Source organism: Muscardinus avellanarius, assembly GCF_963383645.1.
Source record: "Muscardinus avellanarius genome assembly, chromosome: 6".
Classification (NCBI taxonomy): Eukaryota; Metazoa; Chordata; class Mammalia; order Rodentia; family Gliridae; genus Muscardinus; species Muscardinus avellanarius.
Window position 1 is genome coordinate 52,665,957 of NC_137791.1, and position 22,724 is coordinate 52,688,680.

A 22,724-nucleotide genomic window follows, 5' to 3' on the forward strand; every position below is an offset into this window, starting at 1 on the left:
GGGGTCAGGGAGGGCGAGGAAGCCTGGAGGGGACAGTCACAGGGAGTTTCTCTTCCAGGCGTGGAGATTGATCCTGTGGGAGAAAGGTGTTCATCATGGCGGATGTGAGTTGATACCCCGCACTAGAGGAACGGGAGGGTGGGGAGAGTTGGAGGAGGCCACAGAGGAGAAAAGGGAGAGCTTCCCAAACAAAAATATGTTTTGGCTTTAATCCTCCTTCCCCCAGTTAGGTATTTACTCTGAGATCTGCAGTAGGAGACTAAAGTGAATGGAATATCAGGGTCCATGGTTTCTGTCTGGAACGAGTATGGAGGGCACTAGGTGCCTTAGGTTGAGAAACACTCCCTTCTCCCCACTTCCTAATTCTGCTGGGGCAGAAGGGTGGCTCTGAGTTTTACCATTGGGAATTCTAAATGATGATGCGCTGCCTTTCTTGTCAGTATGCGTGGAGGAGGACTTGTGTTCCGAATCCTGTTTTCCTGTTAGGGGTCATGATATTTCATTAAGTTCCCTGTAGCAATCTAAAATGATATCTAACAGATATCTCTTTAGTGGCATAATTTCAGTTTTTATTTGTGTAAGATGCGAGCAATAGTAAGCTAGTGATGATAAGGAAATAAAATGATCATTGAGGCATGGCGAATATTAGAGATTAGAAGTTTAAAAGCAAAAAAAATGTCCTAATCATCTAAATAGAGGTCATAACAGATACCGCAGTTGTCAATGAATCCCCCAAATGAGTGTGTATTGAAACAAAATAATGTTCTGTTTCTTTAAACACTTTCTGTGTTAAACACTTGACACATTGTCATTTCTTCTAGTAATGAGAGGAAACTGAGTCTTAGTGAAATAAAGTAACTTACCCAGGATCACTAAAAAATTATAATGGAAAGTCTGTATGGACATAGAAAAAGCTTCCTTAACAGTAGCTACAGGATATAAAATATTGTGAAAAGTATGATCTGGTTTTATAGCTAATATGTATTTGTGTTTCCCATTTCCAGGTATGCTAATGCATACATCTCAGTAAACTTTAACAACAATCTTATTGTTGTTATCATCTTAAAATCATAGGTTCAGTGATTATCCTTATTCAACAAATAATGAAACTGGCTTAGAGAAAAAAGTTAGTGAACTTGCTAAAAGTTATACAACTAGTGAGTATCAAAATCAGAAATAGAAATCTCAGGCAAGAGAAGTTATGAGTGATGATTTAAGATTCCTGAAAGATAGATAAGACAGGTCTAGAAAAGAAGTGGAAGACATATTATAATATGGTTTTTAATATTCTCTTTCAGGACCTAAAGCGATTCCTGTATAAGAAGTTACCAAGGCAAGAAATTGTTATTGAGTAAATTCTGCATAGCATGATAATTATATGAGGCATTTTCTTTTTTAGATTAATATTTTGTGTATATTATGCTAGATAGACCACTTTAAGTACCTAACATAATCCTAAGTATTGTAGGTGATGTCCTTGAGTTTGCAGATAAAGAGCATGAGGCCTAAAGAAATTATATGACTTTTCTAAAGTTAAACAGCTAATGGATGCTGGGGGGCTAGAACTCATATTTCTTGCCATCTTTGAGTTCTTTCAACTAATACTATCATAGCATTTTACTGGATTGTAGTTCAGATTTGTTCTAATCATTTTAAGGGAAAGAATTAGAATTTGCCTTTAGTTTTAATATTACTATTAGACCCAATTGTTGAGTCTGTATAACTTCAGAAAGCAGTTTATATTAAAAAAAAATGACAAGGCTTTCTTTTGCCTATACACAGCCCATTTGATGTACCACTTTATTTACTGTGTATGTAGTTACTGGAGAATTGAACCCAGGGGCAGTCTATCTCTGAGCTACACCCCTAACCCAATTTTTTTTTTTAATTTTAAAAAAATTTTTTTTGTGGGTCTGAGGATGGAACTCAGAGGCATTTGACCTCCGAGCTACATCCCCTGCCCTATTTTTTATTCTTTATTTTGAAACGGGGTCTCACTCAGTTGTGGAGGGCCTCACTAAGTAGGTGAGGCTGTCCAAGAACCATGATCCTCCAGTCTCAGCTTCCCGAATGCTGGGATTACAAGTATGCACCACCACACCCAGTTCCCTAGCCCAATATTTACTTTTTAGTTTTGAAACAAGGTCTCACTAAATTTTCTGAGGCCGGTCTCAAATCTTTGATCTTCCCATCTCCACCTCCTAAGTACTAACATTACAAGTGTGACCACTATGCCCAGCTGATATAAATTAAGTTCTTGTCTTAAGTTCTACAAACTTGCTTTTAGACATTTTACTAGTTCAAGGGTCTTTGCCATTTGAATTGAATTAAAATTAACATTTAGTTTAACACAATGCCTTCTTTGGCAAGTACTGCTTTCCTCTGCCTTCACAACTATTTATAAATAACTCAGAATTCTTGACAGTTAAAGGTATGAGAGGGAAAGGAACATGACTTGAGACATGCATTTTCACATTTCAGAATGAAGTGATTCAGAATTAATTGAATAACCTTTGAAGTAATATAGCAGAATATGTGGTGAGATCTTTTTTTCTTCTCCCCCAAATCTGAAGTTATAAAACGTTGTGGGTGTCAGTTATTTCTGTAGGCTGTTAAAAAAAAAAAAAGCCTCTTGTTTGGATTTTTGCTTGAATTGTTTGGTATGGTTTACCTATTGGCTTATACTTTTAATTACCCTAATTACAGATAAATGGAAACTAATGATACTATTTTCTGGTCTCAAATTTAACTATTGTATTTTTCTTATGTATTCAAGAATAAATAAAAATATTGAGGTTTATTTTTTTTGTTTTGTTTTGTTTTTGTGGTATTGGGGATTGAACCCAGGAGTATTCTACCTCTGAGCTACATCCTTACATTTTGTGTATTTATTTTGAAACAGAGTCTCACCAAGTTGTTCATGGTCTAACTGAGTTGCTGAGGCTGTCCTTAAACATATGATCCTCTTGTCTTAGCCTCTCAAGTAACCAGGATTTACAAGCATGCTCCACCATGTCTGGCATGAGATTTTTAGTTGAGAAATAATTTTACAATTGATTTAATGTTAATACGGTGCTTAAGTTAATTTGTATTCTATTTCTCTTAATATTGGCAAACTATACAGACAGATTACTGATTCTGTTCTCAACCCAGTAACTGGTAATGCAGGCAGTTCTAGCTTTGCATGTTAATGACAGGACCATAGAAATGACTATATATATATATATATATATATATATATATATATATATATATATATATAGCTTGCTATAAAAGAATTTTAGGAATCAGTGGGGAAAATAACAGTTGTTTTGTGACCCTTATAATTTTTTAAAAAAACATTAAAATTTTCCAAAAACAAACATTTTTTTTTGTTGGTCACAAATATTTACAGATTTAGGGAAATAAAAACAAATACTAAGTAAATATCGACTTAGTGTACTAACCTAAAATATTAAGAATATTGATAATTAAAATTTTTATTTTTTTGTAAAAGACTTATCAGGAATAGTTTAAACAGAGTTTACAAACTGCTTCCTTTCATATACTTTAAGGAGTGAGCATCTTTTCTGTGTCTTGGTGAATTGTCCCACTCCATTCTTAGTCTGATTCAGCTCTCCACATTTTATCTTCTGTATTTTTGGTGTCGTGAGACATCTCTGAGATTTCCTTAATGTGAAATCTCAGATTTTCTTTAATGTGATTTATTTTTCCACCATCACTTTTCTGCCACATTTTTATCATATCCACTTTTCTCAATTACATTAATAAGTTAATCTTTTTTGGGGGGATACTGGGGATGAACCCCAGGGACATTCTACATTCTACATTTGTATGTGCCCTATGTACCAGCCTATACATCACAGGCATCATATTAATTCCACAGAAACCAAATAAGTATAATTCTTTCCATTTTCAGGTTGTTTCACTGAGTCATAGGGAGCTGTTCTAACTGGCCCAAAGTAGCATAATAGTAAGCAGCAGAGTTTAAATTGGAAATCATATCTTTCTTTTTTTTTGTTTTTGTTTTTGTTTTTGTTTTTGTTTTTTTGCGGGTCTGGGGATGGAACCCAGGGGCATTCGACCTCCGAACTACACCCCCTGCCCTATTTTTTATTCTTTATTTTGAAACCGGGTCTCACTGAGTTGCAGAGGGCCTCACTAAGTAGCTGAGGCTGTCTGCGAACCGCAATCCTCAGGTCTCAGCCTCCTGAATGCTGGGATTACAAGCGTGCGCCACCACGCCCGGCTCAAAATCATATCTTTCTAATTTCAGATATAACCTTGACCATTTTATTTACTATATTTAGGCATGGCTGAAAGGATTGCTGCATGGCCTTCATTATTCCTTTCCCCGCCCTTGTTTTTGCAGGGCACTGAGTTTATATCCCCAGCCCACTTTCTACCCTTTTGCATTATCCTTGAACCATCTTTCCACTCTTCAATTACTCAGTACCCTCACAGCTCAGCTGAGATACCACTCCCCATGGAAGCTTTCTCAGACTCACCTGTCTCCATTAGATCGCTCTTGTAGGTTCTCATATCCCTCTGGATCTCTTAGTAGCACATGCCACAATTGTAGTTTTACTTTTGTAAGTGGGAGATTATTTGATTAGTAGTTGTAAGCTTTGTGAAGTCAGTGACTGATAATTGCTTATAGAAAAAAGTATTAAAGTGCCACACAAAGTATTAAATGCCATAATAGGCACTCAATATTGAAAGGAATGAAAGGAAATGGTTCTCTCTCTCCCTCCCTCCCTCTCTCTTTCTCTCTCTCACTAACCATTGCTGATAACCTTTTCTACTTTTGTAAACCAATAGAGAATCAACTGTTTTAGGTCTTCATCACCAAACTATATATATTTGTAGAGATTATAAACATCAGTAATAATATATTTATTCAATTTTGGGGGGAGAGTTTGGGCAGATGCATTATAGGAGCATTTTATGTCAATAATTGAGGGCCCTGCTTTTCAGAAATATACATGAGAATCACCAGTATGTCTTTGAGGTATTTATTTTGAGAAAATTAAATGTTTTATAATGTTTTAACTTTTCTCTTCCTAGTGTTGAAGGGCTCCATGCTATTGTTGTGTCAGATAGAGATGGAGTACCTGTTATTAAAGGTAAAGCTGAATACTTTTAAATAAAATGTCATGTTTGCTTTTGACTAAATATTTGTGTTTATATCTGAGTAGTGCAAAAGGCAAATATATAAAACTAATTTTAACAAATTCAGAAGATTGTCTTAGTTCTGGGGCAAGTGTTTGGTTTTGTGTGTTGGGAGACTGGGTTGGACCTATAATATATTACATATCAAATGTATTATGTTAACCATATAGAATTTTGGCATGGATTTTTCACAGGCCCATTTTCCCATTGATGTTATTTATGGTATTAATGTAAACCATTTGTATATCTGTGAGCATATATATAGCTGGATATATTTTATACACAAATTCCTCCAAATATGTAATTGTATAGCATAGTGTGTGTATTTGGATATTTAATCAGTATTGCTACTAATTTGTGATAATACCAATATATTTGGATCATCTGATTTCTTTTTCTAATTTTGTATGATTTCCTGTTTTCTTATTAGACATGGATTAAAAAAAATTTTTTTAATGGTGCTGGGGATAGTTCTACCTCCAAGCTACACCCTCAGCCTTATATTTTATTTTGAAATAGTCTCATTAAGTTGCTGTGGCTGGCTTTGAACCACCCATCCTGTCTTAGTCTCTCAAGTACTCCTGTGCACCAGGTCAAGCTTAAAACTTTTAACTTCATAATTATTTTACTCAGTCAGAATCTAATAAGAATCGTTTGCCTCACTTTCGGGTTTTTATTTATTTCTTTTTGACTAATATATGCTATGTTACAGAATCGATGTGGACTTGGAGTATTTATACCATTTCAACCTTATTGTATAATCAGAATGGATGTGCCTAGTTAAAGCTAAGATACTATAGTGATTTACCAAAGATAAAATAATGTTTTGTACATTTTGTTTATAATTTATTTTCCACCGGTGATTATCATATAATTTTAGACTTTATATTGAAAGAAGTCTCCTAGTTTAGTTCTTTTATAAATGAAGGTGGTCAGATGCAAATATTGCCTGTGCAAAGTTGGACATGAATCAATGACAAGAAAGTAATAGAAACCATCATCTCCTGATGCGTGGTCCAGTGTGCTTTCTAACCCACCACACAACATGGGTGACCGTGGGTAGGTCACTTACTTTTCCTTAGTTCTTTATTGAGAACTTTCAACAAAATAATCTCAGATAATTTTCCAGTTCTAATATTCTTTTCAAACATCTTTGTGTTACTGCCTTGAGCTGTGCTGGAAAAACTTGATACGCATATATGGAAGAATAAGATTAGACCCCTGACTCTCATCCTGCATAAGAGTCTGCTCAAAATGGATCAAAGACCTAAAAGTTAGACCAGAAATTTTGTAATTGCTACTAGAGGCCATAGGAACAACTTTTCAACATATTGTCACTGGTAGAGAATTCATCAGTAAGATCCAGAAATCTAAGGAAGTAAAACTGAGAATCAAATTGAAATAGGATAGAATAGCATCAAATTAAAAAGCTTTTGTGCAGCAAAGGAAACCATTAGGAGTGTGAAAAGAGAGCCTACTGAATGGGAGAAAATCTTTGCCAGCTATTTCTCTGATAGAAGACTAATAACTAGAATATATAAAGAACTTTAAAAACTTAACACTAAAAAAAAAAAAATCAAACAATGGGCAATTGAGCCAGGCATAGTGGTGAACACTTGTAATCCCAGTATGTGAGAGACTAAGACAGGAGGATAAGCAGGTTAAGCCTAAGCAACTTAGTGAGGCCATCTGCAACTTAGTGAGACCCTGTTTCAAAATAAAAAGTAAATAGGGCTGGGGTATAGCTCAGAGGTAGAATGCCCCTGAGTTTTATCCTCAGTACTCCCCTCCACCCCTAAACGAAGTCAATTGAGTTGTATAGATACTTCTCAAAAGAAGAAATGCAAATAGCTAATAAATTTATTAAAAAGTGTTAAACAAAAAAGGTGTGGTGGAGAACGCTTATAATCCCAGCATTTGGGAGGCTGAGGTAGGAGGATCACGGTTCGTGGACAGCCTCAGCTATTTAGTGAGACCCTTTGCAATTCAGTGAGACCCTGTTTCAAAATAAAGAATAAAAAATAGGGTTGGGAATATAGCTTGGAGGTAGAATACTCCTGGGTCATCCCCAGTACCACAAAACAAACAAACAAACAAACAAACAAACAAACAAACAAACACCAAAGAAACAATGTTCAACATTAACAGTTAGGAGAAGGCAAGTCAAAATTACACTGTGATTCTTTCTAACTCCAGTCATCAAAAATACAAACCATAATAAGTGTTGGCAAGAATGTGGGGAAATAACTCATTTATTGTTGCTAGGACAAATTAGTATCACCACTGTGGAGATCAGTACGAAGGTTCCTCAGAAGACTGAGAGTGGAACTACCATATGACCCAGATATACTGCTCCTCAGTGTCTTTCCAAAAGAAAGAACACCATAGTGAAAATGCATATACATGTTTATAGTGGCACAATTCACAATAGCTAAATTATGTGTCCATCATAGATGAACACATATGAAAATGTGGTGTATATATACAAAATGGAATTTTACCCAGCTACAAAGAACAACAAAATTATGTCATTCATAAGAAAATTAGTGGAACTAAAGAATATGCTAAAATGAGATTGGCCAGTGTCAGAAAGCCAAGGGTTGAATGTTTTCTCATATGCAGAAGCTAGAGAGAAAACAGAAGACAAAAGGGACTTCAGATAATTGAGGAGAGTAACCAGTTATAGTGGAAGGGGATAGGGTGTGAGAAGTGGGGAGAAGAAAAGAACTGATGAAAGCCACAGTTCAATTATGCTGTGCCTGTATATGAAAGCATCACTACCAGTCTCCTTGTTATGTACAGGGAGGGCCAAGGTGGCAGGATGGGACCTGAAGGAAAACACACCAAGACCTGTGTGCATGTTTGTTTAACTTCTGATTGAGCAGTTTTTCCCACCCAAATTTATGAGGCCCATTGGTGGTATGGTTTTTGGTATTGTAAAACATAACTTTAACCAGGCGTGGTGGCGCATGCTTGTAATCCCCACACTTGGGAGGCGGAGACAGGAGGAACGTGCAGATTCGAAGCCAGTCTCACTGGCTTAGGAGACCCTGTTTCCAAATAAAAATATAAAAAATAGGTGTCTGGGAGCATAGCCCGGAGGTGGAAGGGTTTCCAGGAACCCCAGTACCACCAAAAAAAAAAAAAAAAAAACAAAACAAAACATAACTTTATGCTTGTTTTTTATGGGTGTGTGTATATTTTTAAAAAGGTGATGTACATCTTTTCCTTATCATATTCTCTGTGTAGTTTTTATTCACATGACTTATTTTTTTCAGTGGCCAATGATAATGCTCCAGAGCATGCTTTGAGACCTGGCTTCTTGTCTACTTTTGCCCTTGCAACAGACCAAGGGAGCAAACTTGGACTTTCAAAAAACAAAAGCATCATCTGTTACTATAATACCTACCAGGTAAGTCCATAATTATCAAATGGTTTGCTGATTTCAATTATCCTTTTTGTGTCTTTTATATAATATAAATGGTGTTAAAATTCTGTTAGCTTTGAAGAAGACATTTTAAAATTTTAGCTTTTAAATTGGTTATGTTAAAAATATAGTTAAATTTTATTTTGTTTTACATTTTTAAACCAGGGAACAGTTACTATGGAAAAGTACTTTAAAGATTTTAAAATAAAGTACAGGTTATCCTAAAAAGGCTGTTAGATCATTGTCAACTCCAGTAGATGGTGCCGTTAGCTAAACAGTTAGGCACATTTTTTTGTTGTTGTTGTAACAGATAAAAAATTTCTCTTGAAACTCTGCTGTTTAAGTTACATTTATATAAGTTGTTGCTGATTTTTTAAATTGGAAATGCATATTTAAAAGAGGTTATAGCTGGGTGTGGTGGCACATGCTTGTAATTCCAACATTTGGGAGGCTGAGACAGGAGGATTGTGGTTCGAAAACAGCCTCAGCTCCTACTTAGTGAGGCCTTTTGCAACTCATTGAAACCTTATTTCAAAAAATAAAGAATAAAAAATAGGGCTGTTGATGTAGCTTGGAGGTAGAATGCTCCTGGGTTCTATCCCAGTAACACACACACACACACACACACACACACACAAAAAAAAAAAATGAGGTTATTATTGAAGTAGAAATTAGTTATTACACATCTTTTGATCCCTAGCTACATTTTTTTAAGCATAAATTAATCTAATGATGTTTTTAGAGTATGATTCATGTACCACTGGATGGCCACTGATGACATATGGTGATATTTTCTATTTTAAAGTTAGACATTTTTAAAGTGTAATAGGAAAACAACCAACCAATCTGACCTTTAATTTCAACAGTAAGAATTGTGTTGAAGCTAATTTTCCTGTGTGTGTGTGTGTGTGTGTGTGTGTGTGTGTGTGTGTGTGTGTGTGTTTGAGAGAGAGAGACAGACAGACAGACAGAGACAGAGACAGAGGATTGAACCTAGGGGCATTCTCTGAGCTACACTCTAGCCCTATTTTATTTTTTTGTTTTGAAACAGGGTTTCATTAAATTGTTGAGATTAGCTTTCAACCAGCAGTCCTCCTGTCTCAGCCTCCCAAGTACTTGGACGACAAGCATGGGCCACCACATCCATAAGTTTCTTTCCTTTCTTGTGTGTGTGATACTGGGGATTCAACTCAGGGTGCTCTAACTCCAAGCTACACTCTGCCCTATTTATTTTTTGTTTTGTAACAGTGTTTCCCTAAGTTGCTAAGAGTCTCACTAAGGTACTGAGCTAAGGTAGCTAGTTAAAATTAATTTAAATTACAATGACATGGAGGAGGAAGAAAAAATTATGAAGGCAAAACTCCAGTAGTGTCCCATTATCAATGAGGCATTCGTTCCAAGACTCCCAACATATGCCTGAAACCACAGATGGCATTACATCTTATGTATACTATGTTTTTGTCTAAACCTACAAATTCATGATAAAGTTTAATTTATAAATTAGGCAAGGTAGGAGATTAATAATAACTTGCCATAGGTCTTAGCAACCTCAGCATCTGACTCTTTCTTTCCTCATTAAGCCCAGAACTTCCATCTTTTCACTTAAAGGAGGTCTATGGTTTCTCTTTGTCGTATCTGAATTGCCAGCATCACTCCTTTTGCACACCATTGCCAGAATAGAGTGGCAACGTATTAGAATGGTGTGCAGTTTAAAAGTTGTAAATTACTATTTCTGCTATATTCCATGTAAAATTTTTGGGTTATGGTTGACTTCAGGTAACTAAGATCTCGGAAGGCAAAATCACAGATGAGGATGGGGGACTACTCAACTTGAATGACTAAGAAACGGCTACCTTTAGCCTTTAATTTTCAACTATTGATTGAGCCTCTGCTATGTAAGTGATACTCGGGCTTTAGAGATGAAAAGATTCAGATAAAAAGGATATGGTTCCACAATGAAAACATTCCAAGCTAAGTGGTATTACTGTCTCTTAAGTGTTAATTAGTATGTCTGTTTTATGGAAATGTTTACTTTCAGTTCCTCTATTTAATGATGTAATGTTGGGCTAGTAACTGACCATTTAAAATTTTTTGAAAGATTAAAAATTTTAGTTAAATTATACTCCCTTTTCACACTGTAACATTTGGATCTCTTCCTTTTAGGTGGTTCAGTTCAATCGTTTACCTTTGGTGGTGAGCTTCATAGCTAGCAGCAGTGCTAATACTGGTATGTTTTAGTTACCTTGAATATAGTTTTTAATTCATTATATTACCATATCTGTGTAGTATAATAGGAATAACAGTTAGAGTAAAAAAACTTGAATTTGTGTCTCAGCTTTGCCATATATTTTTCTTGACTTTGGGGAAAATAATTTCTCTGAATCCCAGTTTTCTTATCTGTCTATATAATGGAGTTAATATCTGCTTTCTCTATATTATGGGGTTATTTTCTAGTTCAAATGAAACAGTATATGGGGTAAGTAAATTTTTTCAGATAGGAAGGAAAATTAAATGTTATCTTGAGTGCTACATCTTTCTCACCTTAAATTAGTTTAGGAAAAAAAGGAAGGAGAAAATAACAAAAAGGAACCCACATATTATTAACAAGGATGATGTAATTATGGGCCAAATAATCCGAGTTTTAAACATTTTGAGTGATAGCAAGATGAATGTGATTGAAAATTTAAAGAATGTGACTAGAATAAACACATTATTACTTTTCCAGAGGGCTGGAAATTTTGAGAATGCTATGAAGTCATACTATAGAAAATAGTAAAATCCCTTGATATCCAATATCCTTCACTGGGCATTTATATGTAAAATAAGGGCGGTTTTAGATGAATTATAATATTTTTATTCTCCTTTGCATACAGTAAGGTTTTTCCTTTTATTTAAAGGCCTATCTTTCAGATAATTGCTATTGGGATATACTAGCTATTCCTTCTGTTTTCGCTCAAGCAAACTAGATTGTTCTTTGTGCTGTGTCATTGAAGCCTGTCCTTAGATCCCTCACTTTATTTATTTATTTATTTTTTATTTTTATTTTTTTTTTTGAAGGTTTGGGGATGGAACCCAGGGGCATTTGACCTCCAAGCTACACCCCTATTCTTTATTTTGAAACTGGGTCTCACTGAGTTGCAGAGGGCCTCACTATGTAGCTGAGGCTGTCCGCGAACCGCGAACCTCCCGAATGCTGGGATTACAAGCGTGCGCCACCACACCCGGCAGATCCCTCACTTTAAATTGAGGGGTGTAGATTTGATCTCTTAGGTGTATTCCATTTCTAAATATCTTGAAGCTATAAAATAATATGTGTGAAAAAAACTTTGCAAATTGTATAGGATAGTAGCAACATCCATATTTTAAACTTTAGTGTTGATAAATCACCAATCATCCCATACCAAACCAACAGTTGTATATTGTGATAATGTACAGAATTATATTTTAGTATTTAAAACCTTTCCTTGAAAGGTTTCATACAGATGCTTTTAATACTGTATAAGACAGAGGAACATATTTGTTTGAACAAAAAATAAGTACTGTCTTATGTATATAACCTTCAATCTGGTATTTTAAGGAGAAGCTAGATAGTTTCTAATGAGTTTCTCTCCCAGATTCATCATTGAACTTCTTTTTAAATACATAAATGTTTTATACTCTATAATCCATCTTTTAAACTTTTTTCTCTTGAAATACCTACTTATCTGTAGGCTTTGTTGAAGTTATAAAATAATTTCTGATTTCCTGTGCTCAATATTGAAGCAGCCTGTTTGCCTCTTTTGATATAATGTTAAAATTTTCTCCGTAAGAATATATATTCCTTACATATAAAGAAAAGATGCTGTAATATACGTGATGGAGTTTTATTCGGCCATAAAAAAGGAATGAGCTGAATGAGTGCCCATATGGGCACTTTTCTGTAATCTCAGAATTTGGGAGGTTGAGACAGGAGGATTGTAGATTCAGAGCCATATTCAGCAGCTTAGTGAGACCCTCAATAATGTAGACCCTGATTTAAAATAGAAAATAGGGCTGGGAATGTGGTTCAGAGATAGATTGCCTCTGGGTTATTCCATAGCTCCCCCCCCAAAAAAAAAAAAAAAAAAAAAAAGATTTGTTTTGCGGTTTAGGGATGGAAACCAGGAGCATTCTACCTCCAAGCTACAACCCCAGCATATTGTGTGTGTGTGTGTGTGTGTGTGTGTGGTGGAACCCAGAGGCTTTCTACCTCTAGCCTATACTCTCAGACCTATTTTTTTCTATTTTATTTGGAAACAGGGTCTCACTAAGTTGCTAAGAATCTCACTAAGTACCTGAAGCTGGCTTTGAACCTGTGCAATCCTCCTGTATCAGCCTCTTAAAAGCGGGGATTACAAGCTTGTGCCACCACGCCCATACTTGGGAGACTAAGACAGGAGGATCACAAGTTCAAGGTAAGCTCAGCATCTTAGTGAGACCTTGTTTCAAAATGAAAAATAAAAAGCCAAGTGTGGTGGCACACACTTGTAATCCCAGCACTTGGGTAGCTAAGACAGGAGGATCGCATAGGTTAGAAGCCAGCCTCAGCTACTGAGTGAGGCTCTCAGCAACTTAGTGAGACCCTGTTTCCAAATAAAATATAAAATAGGTCTGGGAGTTTAGCTGGGAGGTAGAAAGCCCCTGGGTTCTACCACCAGTAACACACATACACCACAATAAACAAACAAACAAATGAAAAGGGCTGGGGCGGAGCTCAGTGGTAAGTGTCCCTGGGTTGGGTCCATGCTACCACAGTGGGGAAAAAGATTTTCTTTTCAAAGCTCTTAATATATGATAGTGTATATAATTCATTCTGTATCTACTAATACAGATATTTTTCATTCATCTACTTTAATAATAGATGATGAAAATCAACTTTATAATGAATATGGAATTTTTGTTTACTTTAGTCAGAATTATAATATTTTGTTTTAGTTGTTATGGGGAATAAACTATGTTCAATTTTCTTTTTAGTAACTGAATTTTGGAAAAAGAAATTAAAGTTAATGACTTTCAGGAAGTCTGAAACTCTTCTCACAATCTAATTTTTTAAATCTCTTTGTTTCAGGATTAATTGTCAGCCTGGAAAAGGAACTTGCTCCATTATTTGAAGAATTGATAAAAGTTGTGGAAGTTTCTTAATCCAACAGCGGCTTCACTGTGTACCTTGTCTTCATAATAACAACACAATATCAACCCAGCAATCTTTAGACCACAATAATACTTTATTCATGTACTCAAGAAAGGGCCACTTTTTCACCTTATCCTAAAAAATGTGTCTATAATTTACAGATTGGTTGTTATATTTACTTATATAAGGCCTTTTTTTTTTTTAAATTTGGTGAGATCTTGCCATACCACAGAAATGGTTCGGTCTGTCACAGCTCCCATGGAGTTATTCCCAGTCACCAGATATGAATGAGATCTATTCAGTGGATCAGAATCAAAATGGTACATTGATCCACTTGAGCCATTAAGTATTCCCTATTGTACAGTAGTCCCAGGCCTGCAAGAATGCAGCAGACCCTTTTTATTATGAATAATAATGACATATATTTCTTTAGATTATGTTTTATTTCTTTGCATTGAGTGTGAGGAAGACAAATGGCTTAGTAAAAGTAATAAAATCAGTACAATCACTAACTTTCCTTTGGGTATATTATTTTGCAGTGTAGATGAATATTACTAATTGATTCTTCTCAGAGGGTGCTGATCTTTATTGAAAAGAAAAATTTATAGCTTATGGTTTTTCTTTCTACTCTGCTTTCTATAACCAATCAGTATTTTAATGTTTGTGTGTTCTTTATAAAATTTAAATGTGATTTGTTATTGAATTCTGTTTCCAGTATCAGTATGTATATAAACATAGTATGGCCATTTTTTCATACATGAGTATAAATAAAATAGTATTTTTAAAAATAGTTTGAGCACTATATAGGTCTTTTTTTTCAACTTCTTTCAAAGATTTAAAGAAAATAATATATTTTATTCTTTCAGCTACATGAATATACTGAATATTTCTTGTATGGATTGGTTTAGAGATTGTTTTACCTAGTGTAATCAGTCAATTGGAAAATAAACCCTATCTATGAGCCTAATTGCATCTCCATAAAAGAAATATCACAGTTGTAAAATATGCCCTTTTAGGTTTAGAAACATAACCCATCATTCAAGTTGTTAATTTCCTCCTAAGTCACTAAGTTCCTTGACACTGGTTGAATCCAGCATGTATGCATGGAGCACCTCTTGTTTGCCAGGCACAGAACCACCGCACTGCACAGTGCTCAGAAGCGTCTTCAGGTCATCTTCCCGTGCTCTGGAGGTTGCCTTGCACATCGAGTATTTGTGGATCCTATCCTAGAATTATGTAGTAAAGCACTTAGCCAAGCTCTGTGCAGCTTTTTCTTCATCTTTCCAATACAAATATGAGTTTAACTTGTCATATATTCCTTTAAAGAACTTATAGTTTGGTAAAGAAAGCAGGTAATATATAAAGTGCTGCAATAGTTGGGCATGATAGCACATGCTTGTAGTCCCGGTACTTGGAAGACTGAGACAGGAGGATCGCAGGCTCAGCAAGTAGTGAAACTCTCAGCAACCTAGTGAGACACTGTTTCAAAATAAAAAATAAAATGGGGCTGGGGGTGTAGGTCAGAGGTAGCATACCCCTGGGTTCAATTCCTAATACCAAAAAAAGTTAAAAGTGCTGCAATAAAGCTGTACAGAGGGTACTGTAGAGTCACAAATAGGGGTACTTAAATTGGACAAGAGGGCTGGGGATATGGTTCAGTGGTAGAACACTTGCTTAGTGTGCAAGGCTCTGAGTTTAATCTTCAGCATCTCTAAGATGCAATAAAATGGCAAAAAATATAACCTTTACAAAAAGAAATAATGTTATTTGTAGGGAGCTATAAATAATCATTACAATCTAATGAAACATTAGACATTAAAATACAGAATTCTCATCTTATTTAACAGTGTCCAGAAAATTCTTGCCAGTAAGGTGGTGCATGAAGGAAACAAATCTTTTATAAATAAGGTGGCTAAAATTTAGTTTGCATGTCATAATATCTTAAAAACTACAGGAAAAGAAACTAGGATAAATGGAGATACTTAACCTTTGCATGTTTATGCTACTACTGTTCAAGTTGAAAGGATGCAATAGATAAATTATGTACAGTTCATCTAGGTAAAAAAGCAGGTGAGAATTGCTAAAATAATTTTGAAATTATTTTAGAAGGTAATATAAGCCAGGCTCAGTGGTGCATGCCTGTAATCCCAGTGCTTGGGTGGCTGAGACAGGAGAGTCGTACATCCAATGCCAGCACACAGTAATTTAGCAAGACTAGTTCAAAATTAAAATGGGGCCAGAGGTGGAATGTCCCTGGGCTCAATCCCCAGTACAAGAACAACAACAAAAATATAACATAAAACTAGATTATAGCTGGGTGTGGTGGCTCACGCTTGTAATCCAGTATTTGGGAGGGCAAGACAGGAGGATTGTGGTTCGTGGACAGCCTCAGCTACTTAGGTCCTTTGCAACTTAGTGAGACCCTGTTTCAAAATAATGAATAAAAAATAGGGCTGGGGATGTAGCTTGGAAATAGAATGCCCCTGGGTTCAATCCCCAGTACCGAAAAGGGGGAAAAAAAAAAAAAAAACAGGTTAAGTAGAAGGTAGTGTAAAACTATGTACGTAATTAGATCAATAGAATGGTATAACCCAGAACACTTTTCTTTAAACTTTATAAAGGACTTAAACCATAAAGATGGCATCACAAGCTAATGGAAAAGGGATTATCCAATGTGTGGGACAGGTTTTTGTTTACCTTTTATGTACAGCAATTCTACAATATCAAGCTTTCAAATACATACATACTATATATATATATATTTGAGATGTGTGTGTATGTGTGCGTGTACGTGCGTGTGTGTGTGTGTGTGTGTGTGTGTGTGTGTGTGTGTGTGTGTGTATAAAATCTCCTTTGGTCCAGCAATTCTTTTTCCAGAAATTTATCCTACCAGTGCATATAGATGGGCAAAATTAACATATTTATAAGCATATTCTTTGCAGTTAGAGGACTGGAGACAGCCTGCATTCTCACCCTAGGTGGGATGCTCTGGTTTCTTGGACAGTACAGTTAGTGCAGACCTGCCATTCCTGCTGTGATTATTGACTGCTCCTTTCACTCAAGGCCTTCATTCTAGGTAAAGGCTTGGGAAAATAAATTTCTACATTTGCCCAGTGGAAAAAGGAATAAGGAAGTCCTTAGGCACTAGGATGAAGGGATCTCCTAGGTATGGTCTTTGAAAAAAAAGCATGATTCAAAACTGACTTGCAATTGTTTATAAAAAGAAAAGTAGTATATGTATATTCACATTGTTATCTGATAGTCTATCAGAAGAAATACATGGAAGAACTTGATTTCACTGGTAGCCTCCCAAGTGAACCTTTTCATTGTAAACGTCATTGTACTTTTTGAATTTTTAACTGTTCCAAAATAATAAAAATAAATATTTTAGCAAGCAACAAAAAGTTAAAATGATGAGATATATAGGAACAAAGTTGTATCAGGATTCTCCAAAGAAGTAGAACTGGGAGGATATATGTGTGTTCGTGTTATTTCAAGGGATTGGTTTATGTTATGTTTGTAGGGACAAGCAAGAAAAACCTCAATTTTGCTCTTAATGATCTTTCAACTGATTGGATGAGTTCTCCCCACAGAATAGAAGATAATCTCTTTTACTAAACTTCAAGGGATTGTAGTTATGAAGCATATCCACAAAATACTTTCATAGCCACACTTTGATTCGTGTTTGACTAAATAACTGGGTACTAATCCTTGCCAAATTGACACACAGAAAACAAGCCTTCCACAGCCCATTCTAGACTGGAACCTGTATACATTTCTCTATGCCATAGTTTAACTTCCAAATAAAGGCAATAACTCATACTTACAACCTGATACAACTATCCTGTGTACAATCAAGAGAATTCCCCAGAAGAGGATGCAAAGTCCAAGGGTAATATCCACATTTTCTTTTCTTTCTTTTTTTTTTTTTTGCGGTACTGTGAATGGAACCCAGGGGCATTCTACCTCTGAGCTATATCACCAGCTCTCTTTTTATTCTTTATTTTGAAACAGGGTCTCACTGAGTTGCAAAGGGCCTTGTTAAGTAGCTGAAGCTGGCCAAGAACTTGGAACCTTTTGTCTAAGCCCCCCAAATGCTGGGATTACAAGCATGCACTACCACACTCAGCTTCACATTTCTTTCCCTCTCTTTCTTTCTTTCTTTCTTTCTTTCTTTCTTTCTTTCTTTCTTTCTTTCTTTCCTTCTTATTATTTTTTTGTGTGTGTGTGATACTGGGGATGGAACCCAGGGGCTCTTCTACCTCTGGGCTATACTTCCTGTTTGTGTGTGTGTGTGAGGGGGTACTGGGGTTCCTGGAAATCCTTCTACCTCCAGGCTACACTCCCAGACACCTATTTTGTAAATATTTTTATTTGGAAACAGGGTCTCTTAAGCCAGAGTGGCTGGCTTTGAATCTGCATGATCCTCCTGTCTCTGCCTCCCAAGCACGGGGATTACAAGTGTGTGCCACCACGCCTGGCTCCTCCCAGACCTATTTTATATTTTATTTGGAAACAGGGTCTCACAAAGTTGCTGAGAGCCTAAGTAGCTGAGGCTGGCTTTGAACCTGTGCGATCCTCCTGTCTCAGCCTCCCAAGCACTGGTATTACAAGGGTGTGCCACGCCCGGCTTTTCACATTTCTTTTTGCTGTTCTATAACTTAAATACTTGATGCAAGTTCAACTACTATTAATACATCTCATGGTACAAAATAAGGGAGAGAAGAAAAATACTTGACATATATGTATAATATACATGTTTGTGTTTATGATGGATATATGCAAACAGTAAAATAACAATCACAGCTGGGTGTGGTGGCACACCTGTAATCCCAGTACTTGGGAGGCTGAGACAGGAGGATCCTCAGCCTTAGCAAGTAGTGAGACTCTCATCAACCTAGTGAGACCCTGTTTCCAAATAAAATATAAAATAGGCCTGGGGGTATAGCTCAGGCTGGGGGTGTAGCTCAAAGGCAGAATGCCTCTGGATTTAATCCCCAACACCACAAAATGCATACAAACGTACATACATCATCACAGTCCTTGCTTTGCCAACTGGACATGGTTTCAGCTGGTATTTTTAACTATCCTTTGCCAACTCCATATTCCCTTTGCTCAAGTACATTGGCTGTTTGTGTCTCTGCCTGGTGGGATGATTCAAACCTTCATTCCTGAGGAATGAGCCATTCTTGCCTAAGGTGGGTTTTGTAGTTTTTCATTACTTGAATCAAAGGGCTTGGTGGCACTAACATCCACTGGAGGATCTCCTGTATTCCGGACATACTTTTACTTCCCTTGTGTAGTAGCAGCCCAATTACCCCTAGTAAATAGGACCCATCACCCCAGCCAGTTTAGTTATTTCCTTCTTTATTGATTAAGAAACAAAGAATCTAAAGTGGCAGGTGACAGCCTGTACAGTTCAGTAGAATTGTTCTGTCCCCTGGTGGAGGCATTCCTCTTTGCAACAGAGACTTCTACACCTGCTGAGTTTCAGAACCTGGGGACGAGCAGCAACAATTGTGCTAGTGGGTCACTAGGTATAGTAATGGTGCCACTCTCATTTCTACCTCTTGATTCCTATAATTGCATCTGGCTGTGGGAGAAGTACTCTATATTGATGCTATTTAAACATAGCCTCCTAGAAAACATTGTCCCATCTCTGCAAGATATTTCCATTTACCTAGTTTTATAACTGAAGTCTTCAAAAGGTCATTCCACCATTTTGTCAAGCCAGCTGCTTCAGAATGATGGGGATATGATAAAACTAATGAACAATACTAGAAATGATACTTCCAAATTCCAAAGAGTCCCATTAGGTATTATGCCTCTTTTTTGGTTGTAGAATGGCTAGATGTAGTAAGTTATTCTACTACAGATACCTTGCTAGGTAATTTACCTTGCCCAGCAAGGTAAATTATTCTGCTAGATATACCTTTCTGGACATGGTGGCACACACCTGTAATCCTAGCTTCTTGAGAGGCTGAGACAGGAGAATCTCAAGTTGAGTGCCAGCCTGGGCAAGTTAGCAAGACCCTGTCTCAAAGTTCTGTGTGTGTGTTTTACTGGGAATTGAACCCAGGGGCATTCTTTCTCTGAGCTACACCCCAGCCGGTTTATTTATTTATTTATTTTTAATTTTGAAACAGTGTCTTTAGTTGCCAAAGGCCTTGATAAATTGCTGAGGCTGATTTTGCAATCTGCAATCCTCTTGACACAGCCTCCAAGTACTGGGATTACATGCATGCACCACCACACCCAGCTAAGATAACTTTTTTAAAGGGCTGTGTTAGAGCACTTGCCTAGCATGAGCAAGGCCCCTGAGTTCAATCCCCAGTAGCAAAGAAAAAGAAAAAAAGAAAGAAGAAAGAAAAAGAAAGAGAGAAAAGGAAGAAAATTTTTAACAGGGCCCCTACTACTATGGACCACTAAAAATCTCAGTTAAATGGAAGGCACCTGAATCTTCCTTGAATTTGTTTCCCATGATCTGAGACACAGATGTCTTGCCAAAGTGCTTAGGGTTATTGCTACTTATTGTTCACTAGGTTCGGTCTGCTTAATGTGATCAGTGTGGTGGACCAATATAATGTGTTATGGGAGGGAAATTTGATTCTTGTGAACCAAATTTTAACATTTGGCCAGAGAGTTAATATACCCCTAGGAAAGGACAGTGAAAGAGTATTGGCCTTGTAAGCTGGAAGCAAACTGCTTCTAATGGTCTTTATTAAGAGGTATTAAGGAAAACAAGTATTTTGCCAGATCAATAACTACGTACCAGGCCAGGGGACATGCTGGCTTGCTCAGGCAGTGAAATCTTGTCTGGAACTGCCATTGGATTCACCACAGGGTAAATCGGTGACAGTCCACTATCACCCTCCAAGATGTGCCTGTTTTTTATACATGTCAAATTGGGCTGAAGAGGGATGTGGAAGGAATCACCATCCTTGCAGCCACTGTCTTAATGGTGGCACTAACTTCTCAAATCCCTCCAGGAATGTGGCACCACTTTTTGTTTAGTATTTTCTCAGGCAGAGACAGTACTAGTGGGTTTTTTCCTCTTTTTTTTTTTTTTTTTTTTTGGCCTTTTTTTGGAGGGGATCTGGGAATAGAACCCAGGGACATTCTACCTCTGAGCTACACCCCTACCTAGCCCTATTTTTTTTTTTTTTTTGCAGTACTGGGGGTGGAACCCAGGGGCATTCTACCTCCAAGCTACACCCCCAGCTCTATTTTTTATTCTTTATTTTGAAACAGGGTCTCACTAAGTTGCAGAGGGCCTCACTAAGTAGCTGAGGCTGTCCGCGAATCGTGATCCTCCAGTCTCAGCCTCCCGCATGCTGGGATTACAAGCATGCACCACCACACCTGGCTTTTTTAGCCTTTTCGATTATAATAGCCCTCATTTCACAAGTCAGGGAACCATTCTGGGGTGCTACTTGCTGAGTATGTCTATACCACCTGTGTATTTGGAACTGGGAAAATAACAATAGGATGAGTTCAGCGAGCCACTATGCTTCCTTCTCTGCCTCTGCCCTTACTTTTTTCCTATATCTAGTTCCTTTCCAGCATATTCAGATATCGATAGGAGTTCCTGTAGAGCCCTTCACAAATACTCTGAAATCACAGCACCTGCCAATTTGCTGTGTTCCCACGTGCTAAGATAAGCTATGCTCTCAACCCCGGCCATTGCCTGAGAGCACGGGTGCCCAGAGACTGTGTCTACACTGAAGGCCAAGCATGTCATCTTTGTTCTAGCTATAAATGCGATGCAGTTTCCATCTCACTCTCTGTCCCCTGGAGGCTTCAATAAAAAACTATTGTTTTTGTTTGGTTGGTTGGTTTTGCTGAGAGGACCTGAGAATTCCACAGGTGAGAATGTGCTCAGAATCACCATTCCTTTATGATGATGTTCACACTTCATTTCCCTTTACCTGCTGGTTGCTCCCACAGTGTGCTCAACATACTGGGCCACACTATGCTGTTTGTTGGCAAGGTAAGTAAAGAAGTTGGGAGTAAGTATGTAAAACTTGCATTGATTTGACATAGTAAATTTATGTCTGTTGACTCTGATAATAAAATACTGGGTTTATGATGGATTTATTTATTTATTTATTTATTTATTTTTGGTGGTACTGGGGTTCCTGGAAGCCTTTCTACCTCCGGGCTACACTCCCAGACCTATTTTTATATTTTTAATTGGAAACAGGGTCTCTTAAGCCAGCGCAGCTGGCTTCAAACCTGCGCAATCCTCCTGTCTCCGCCTCCCAAGCGCGGGACACCTGGCTTATGATGGATATATATATATATATATATATATATATATATATATGTGTGTGTGTGTGTTTATCTTATTTTTTTATTTTATTACTTTTATTTTATTATATATACATATATTTTGTGGGGGAAGGGTATTGGGAATGGAACCCAGGGGCATTTTACCTCCAAGCTACACCCCAGCCCTATTTTTTATTCTTTATTTTGAAACAGGGTCTCACTGAGTTGCAAAGGTCCTCATTAAGTAATAGCTGAGGTTGTTCTTGAACCACGATCCTCCTGTCTCAACCTCCCAAATGCTGGGATTATAAGTGTGCACCACCATGCCTGGCTGGTTATATTTTTTTTCATAGTCTTTTTTTTTAAGTTCTTACAAAATCTCAGTCTGTGCTAGATGACTTTTTTTTTTTTTAAGAAAAGGAAATCTGATCCTCTAGTACAAACAGTATAAAAAGGAAATTGCTTGTCACCATGGCCAGACAGCCTGAATCCATAGGGAGCAGGGCATGGGCTAATCCCCAGCACCCTGCTATAGAGTGTCCTTATCTAGAAAGAGTTTGATTTAAAAAAAAAAGTGAGTTTGCTGCACCCAATCTGCAAATCTGCAGTAGTGGTGGGAGAGAGAAGTAGGATTAATGTTTACCTACAATAGTTCTCTTGCTCTCTGCCCCAAGCAGGCCACATCCTAACTCCTTGACCTTCAGC

At 37.0% G+C, this 22,724-nt stretch overlaps 1 protein-coding gene across 1 annotated transcript; it reads left to right on the forward strand.

Moving 5' to 3' along the window:
- Positions 1-582: 582 nt before the first annotated feature.
- LAMTOR3 (late endosomal/lysosomal adaptor, MAPK and MTOR activator 3) lies at positions 583-13,759 on the forward strand (the record flags this gene model as incomplete). The annotated part of the gene is made up of 6 exons (XM_080697183.1): positions 583-594; positions 1,299-1,333; positions 5,068-5,126; positions 8,451-8,584; positions 10,763-10,826; positions 13,686-13,759. The coding sequence occupies 6 exons, from the start codon at positions 583-585 to the stop codon at positions 13,757-13,759; spliced, it is 378 nt and encodes a 125-aa protein (XP_080553309.1).
- Positions 13,760-22,724: the final 8,965 nt, after the last annotated feature.